General features: G+C 53.7%; 1 protein-coding gene across 1 annotated transcript in view; it reads left to right on the top strand.

Moving 5' to 3' along the window:
* The first annotated feature begins 983 nt into the window (after positions 1-983).
* The window catches only part of ZCCHC2 (zinc finger CCHC-type containing 2), a 46,924-nt gene continuing 41,907 nt past the window's right edge, over positions 984-6,000 (top strand). Inside the window, exon 1 of the mRNA XM_065890291.1 lies at positions 984-1,928. Within this exon, the coding sequence (XP_065746363.1) occupies positions 984-1,928 (945 nt within the window). The remainder of the gene's footprint in view (positions 1,929-6,000) is intronic.

The following is a 6,000-nucleotide window of genomic DNA, read 5'->3' as shown; positions in this document are numbered from 1 at the left end:
CCCAGCTTCCCCACCCTGTTCCCCGATCCGCAATCCGGAGAGCCGACACAGAGATCCCGGTAAAGCTGCGGTGGGAACTGTCCTGTCGCTGACTTCCAGACAGTCGGCCGGGCTGTGAACCGAAGAAGTGCGGGTTAGCGCGCTCCCTCCGGAGGAAGCCCGGTTCCTGGGACGCGTACCACGCGGCCGCGAAGGGAACCCGGCGGCGCTCCGGGGCGGCGGCCCCCGTGAGGAGGTAGGGCAGAGTCGGTAGTCACAAGCCGTGCTCGGGCCCCTGGAAAAGGTGCAATTTCCCACTTCCCTCCTCACACGTGGGGTTTGCATCCTCCTCGCCGTGCTCCTGCCCATCTAGCCGCCACCCACGGTCCCACAGCGTCTTCCCCCCAACCCGCAGGCAACCACCAGACATTAGGACCGCGCGGAAGCCGTCCAGAGGGAAGGCGCCTAGAGGCCAGTTGGGCGTGGCTTCTCGCAGAGAGGCGGGCCCCGGGGGCGGGGAGATCTACGCAACCATTGGTTCGGGCTGCTGATTGGCTGAAGTGCCTGAGTGGAGCCCGCAAGCGTCTCCGCCCCGACTAGCCGCTCCTCCTCTTCTCCCAGCCGATCGGTCCGCACCGGTTCGCGAGGGAACCGCTCAGGTACCGCCGCCACAGCCCAGTGCGGACGACGGGAGAGGGAGGCAGAAGGAGGACACGCTCGCTCGCTTGCTCGCTCCCACCCGCACCCGGGCTCCTAGAGCCGGCGCGGAGCCCAGGGGGAGGAGCCACTGCGGGCACGCCCCGCCTCCGGCCCGGGAAGACTACGCCAGCGACCCCGCCGGCTGGCCACCGCCCCCCTTGCCGGCCGAGACCCGCCCCCGGCCCTCCCTCGGCGGCATGGAGGGGACCCGCTCCTGACGGCCGCGCCGCCGCCTCGGCCCCCGCCCCTCCTCCTGGCCCCGCCCTCCCGCCCCCGCTCGCATGTCCGCGCCGCCTTAGCCGAGGATGCTGAGGATGAAGCTGCCGCTGAAGCCGACGCACCCCGCGGAGCCGCCGCCCGAGGCGGAGGAGCCTGAGGCGGACGCGCGGCCAGGCGCGAAGGCGCCGCCGCGCCGCCGCCGCGACTGCCGACCCCCGCCGCCGCCGCCGCCGCTCTCGGGCCCGCCGCGGGGCCCCCCGCTGCCGCCGCCGCCACCGCCGCCGCCACCCGGGGGGCTCGGGCAGCCTGTTGCTGGTGGATCGGTGGCGGGGGCGGGCATGCCGAGCGGCGGCGGCGGGCCCACGGCGGCGCTGCGCGAGCAGGAGCGGGTGTATGAGTGGTTCGGGCTGGTGCTGGGCTCGGCGCAGCGCCTGGAGTTCATGTGCGGGCTGCTGGACCTGTGCAACCCGCTGGAGCTGCGCTTCCTCGGCTCGTGCCTGGAGGACCTGGCGCGCAAGGACTACCACTACCTGCGCGACTCGGAGGCCAAGGCCAACGGTCTCTCGGACCCGGGGCCGCTGGCCGACTTCCGAGAGCCCGCAGTGCGCTCGCGCCTCATCGTCTACCTGGCGCTGCTGGGTTCTGAGAACCGTGAGGCCGCCGGCCGCCTGCACCGCCTCCTGCCCCAGGTGGACTCGGTGCTTAAGAGCCTGCGCGCGGCCCGGGGCGACGGCTCGCGGGGCGGCGCGGAGGACGAGCCCGGCGAGGACGGCGACAACGAGGAGGACGCCGAGAAGGACGGCTCCGGCCCGGAAGGCGGTGGCGCCGAGCCCCAGCCCTGCGGCGGGCTGGGCTTCAGGGCCCAGGAGGAACTGCTGCTGCTCTTCACCATGGCCTCGCTGCACCCGGCGTTCTCCTTCCACCAGCGGGTCACCCTGAGGGAGCACCTGGAGAGGCTCCGCGCCGCGCTCCGCGGGAGCCCCGAAGACGGGGAGGCGGAGCTGTGTAACTTTGCCGGCCCCAGGGCCCAGGTAAGGCGCGTCAGCCTCCCTACGCCCGCGGGGCGGTCACTGCCCCGGCGGCCTTCCCCGCCTGCCTTTCGGACGCCCCTTGACCGAGCCTCACCCCGGCGCAGGTGGCTCGGCATCCCCAGCCCAGGCTCCCAGCCCCAGAGCACTAATCTGCGTTTTGCTGGGCCGCTCAGTTGCACTCCCCACCCCCCCGCCCCTACACACACGGGTACCCGCCATAACAGAATGCTCTAGAAGTCTCTTCCGTGCCGGAGTTGCCACGGAAAACATGGAGCTCTCAGCCCCGTCCCCCTCTCGGATGAAGGGTCTCGGGACCTTTCTGGCTTTGAGCATCTCGACGTGCTGGGAAAGGCGAAGCGCTAGGGGAGCCTGTGTGTTGGCCGCAGTCAGCCCTGGGCTGAGCTTTGCCTTTCCTGCCTCCTGGCGCTCTGGTCACACGTTGTAAAGCTCTGCCTTGCCCCTCGTTGAGGCGTCCTAAAGGTGCGCTCCCGGCGTGTGGCCCTGTCTTTGATACAGAGGGGCTCTTTTTGCTCAGTGTATGCCTGAGTTAGAGGGAGTCGTAGGGTCTTTGGCTCCTGCTCAGAGAACTTGATGTTCCCAGAAAAACGTCAGATGTGGAAACCCGCGAAATGTCTCAAATTAGATAAGTCGTAGCGCTGGTTGTCTGGGTAAAGAAACCCCTCCTGGGGCGGTTGGTTATGCTCTTTGCCTCTGGCGTGTCCTAGTTTCTAACGGGTTTGAGTCGTGCTTACACATTTGAGTACGGGGATGTTTGTTGGTCCTTTACTGAGGCATAAGTGTTTTCTAAAAAGTTATTAAACGCCGAAGTGTAGAAGACGAGAATTAAGATAAGTCATTTGTTGCAAACATTAAAGAAAATAATTTTATTTGGCCACGAAAGCAATTTAATAATAATCTAGGCCCAATATAAAGTCCTTGAGCGTCACAATCTTATGGAGTAGTAGCTTTTATTTAGAGTAAAACCTGTACAGTAAGTTTATTTTCGTGGTTCACAACTATTTAAAAAGTATTTATTTGGATGCCGTGTTAACTTAGGTGATCTGCAGGATGGAAAGGGGGAGTTTTTTCACTCCTTGCTTGAAAGTTAATTAAACTTATATATCTGCTGACGTTCAATACCTTGGAATTTAAACTGGGCATTGTATTTCTCTAATGGCTGTGTGGACCCAGCACCCATAGAATCAAAGGAATTTGGGGGCTGGAAGGGATTTAGGGATAATCTAGGCTGAACCCTCCTTTTTATAACGAGGCTTCTGTGAAGTGACTAACTCACATTTTAGGACATACTTTATCAAACTCAGTTGTAGTAACGCTAGTATCCAGAATTTTCTTGGTGAGCTTGAAATATTTTCCAATGTCTACTACTAGCATGCAACTGTGTATACTGATGGTATAAGCCCTTACCACTCTTCAGCCTACTCACTAAAATAATTCCAAAAAAATCCTGCACCCATCATTAAATTTAGAGAAGCAAGTCTGAACTCAGAAGCAGTACTTATATATCTTTAAAAAAATTGTTTTCTTGTAATAGTATATATTGTAAAGATAACCTTAGAGTGTAGATATAATCAAAATGTCCCACAGTGGAGCAGTTTATATTATTCCATTCGTATCATTCCAACAAGGGTAACCGATTTCTGGTTTTAAAGCTGAGTCTTTTTTTTTTTTTTCCCCTTTAATATTTGCTGATAATGTGTTGGAAGGTGACTAGACAAGGAGAGAGAAGCACGAAAACCACAGTAATGAAATTTTTATCGTGACTGCAGTGTGTGGCCTTTTCTGGCAACCAGTGACTGCTGGGAAGAGTGGACAGAGTGAGGCTGGGCATCCTGCCATTAATTTCAGCACATCATTACTTCTCAGGCAGTGCCTTGTGCTGTGGCTATCAGTAGAAGTGGGGGAATAAATAATAGGGGATACACACACTACAGGTGACACTGAAAGCTATTTCTAGACGTTGGTGTTGTGATGAACTTTTTTTCTCCAGTAGCTGTTTAGGGTTACCGTAACAAGTCACTTACGTCTCACTAAATTGTTACTGCCCCACACTTTCTGCTTGTTGGCGTGGACTCTGAGGCCCTCAGCTGTGGCTTGTTCTGGCCTTGAAGACATTTCCGCGGATCTTATTGCTCCCAGGCTCTCTCTCTAGAGGCGGCAGATGGGGGTGGATTGATTTCAATCCCTGTTCACTGCAGTCCAACCCAGCTGTACCGCGGCCTTGCACCGTCGATGCACTAGGGGAAGGGAGGGCCCACCTCCGAGTCTGCAGGGAGGTGCCCGAGGCTCGCGCCCGAGGGCCGCGCGGTCACGCGCCGCCGCGGACCGGCGGACGGTGACTGGGGGCCGGTCCTACGGGGCTCCTCCCCTCGCCCGCCCTGCAAGATGGCGGCCGCGCGCCTCCCACGTGACTGGCGCTGGGCCCGCCCCCGAGGGAGCGGGCTGAGGACGGGCCGCGCTTCCAAGGGGGTGTCCCTTAGGCCTTCGCTGGACGAGGCGGAGTTGCAGGATCGAGCGAAGAACCCTGTGGATTGCATGGTGCACTCTGGGAATGGCAAAGGGGAGTTCTTGTGGCAGCCTTTTTTGGCCCCGGAAGTAACCTTTCAGACCCATACTTGTAACTTCTTCATTGCTTAGGAATAATTGTATTTCTTCACTAGTGTCTTAAGCATCAGATATATTAAATGGATGAAGCAGAGCTAATCGTCTTTTAATTCTCTATTAGAGTAAGGGTATACTAGCCATGACTTTTACGGGAAGTTTTAGGTTGCTTTGGCTGCAGCAAAGAATACAAACAGCTCATTTAATAAATGCCTTTGGGGAGAGGCTTTTAGAAGATCACAGTTAAGCAGTGATTATTTTAGTAGCAAATGGGAGCTATTGGGTATCCTCCTCCAGTTACTTACATTTTTCTCTGCAGTGGTTTTCTCAGGTAAGGAGAACTCAGGGAAAATCTCACTTATACCGTAAGTTAATATACCATTAATTTTTCTGCAAATTAACTAATGTAATATATATCGTTTGTTTTTAATTACCTTTTGTGGGGTTTTTTTATGGGATAGGGGACAGGAAGTGTGTTGTAGAGGCTATCAAAGCCTTGAAGAGTGATAGCCATGTTTAGTATAGCACTAGACTTGGAGGCTTAAATTCCAGCTCTGCCACTTACTTTGTAATATTAACCAGGCCACTTAAATCCGTGAGCCTCACTCTGATCTGTAAAATGGGAATAATAACTTATTTTTAAGGTTATGGTGATTGAATTAAGGAGATATGATGCAAAATAATTCACATTGTCTTGAGCACAAATTCTTTGAGAATGATGTTCAGTGCGTTTTCTTTTCCACTAAGATGCAGCCATCCAGATTGTTACATCAGTTGTTTTCAGGAGTAGGTTTTCTTTTCTTTTCTTTTTTTTAACCTAATAGAAGTCTATACATAATAGTATTTTCTGTATTCTCTATTACCATACCTCTAAATTGATTGGTGTTCAGGAAGGTTAAGTAATTAAGCTGGTGTATGAGACACATTTGGGGCAGTTTTGTTAATTCTTACATTGTAAAGATCTGGTATGCTACAGATAAGCCCAAAGGAAGCATTTCTCTGGGTCACAAATCATTAAAATATGTATTTTCACCATATTGGATTTGGGGATGGGAATAGAGAAAATACATATTTTGAATTTGGATTATCATGAACTCCCGTGCAACCATAATCTGCTTAAATCTTTTTCACATTTAGTTAGGATAATGTAAAGCTCTTTTGCAGTTTTGTTAAGTTATGTAATTTTTCATTTATTTCAGAGTGCAGCCTGGAATCCATGGATAACTAAACATTTTTATGCCGTTTTTAATAGAAGCTATTAAATTGGCTGATGTTTAAGCATATTTACTATTTTTGTTATTCTTGAGAAATATTAAGCTTAATTTTTTTCTTTTTTTAAGAAAAGCAGAAAAAGCCTGAACTACCCTCAAAGCAGACTGTTTCACTTTTATCAACCGTGTTTTCCATTATGGAGGACTGTGTTGTCACAGCACTCCTTTTCTTCACAGAGAGC

Source organism: Phocoena phocoena, chromosome 13, assembly GCF_963924675.1.
Source record: "Phocoena phocoena chromosome 13, mPhoPho1.1, whole genome shotgun sequence".
In the NCBI taxonomy this organism is placed as follows: Eukaryota; Metazoa; Chordata; class Mammalia; order Artiodactyla; family Phocoenidae; genus Phocoena; species Phocoena phocoena.
Note: the sequence above shows the minus strand (reverse complement) of the source record. Positions and strands in the feature narration are given on the sequence as shown.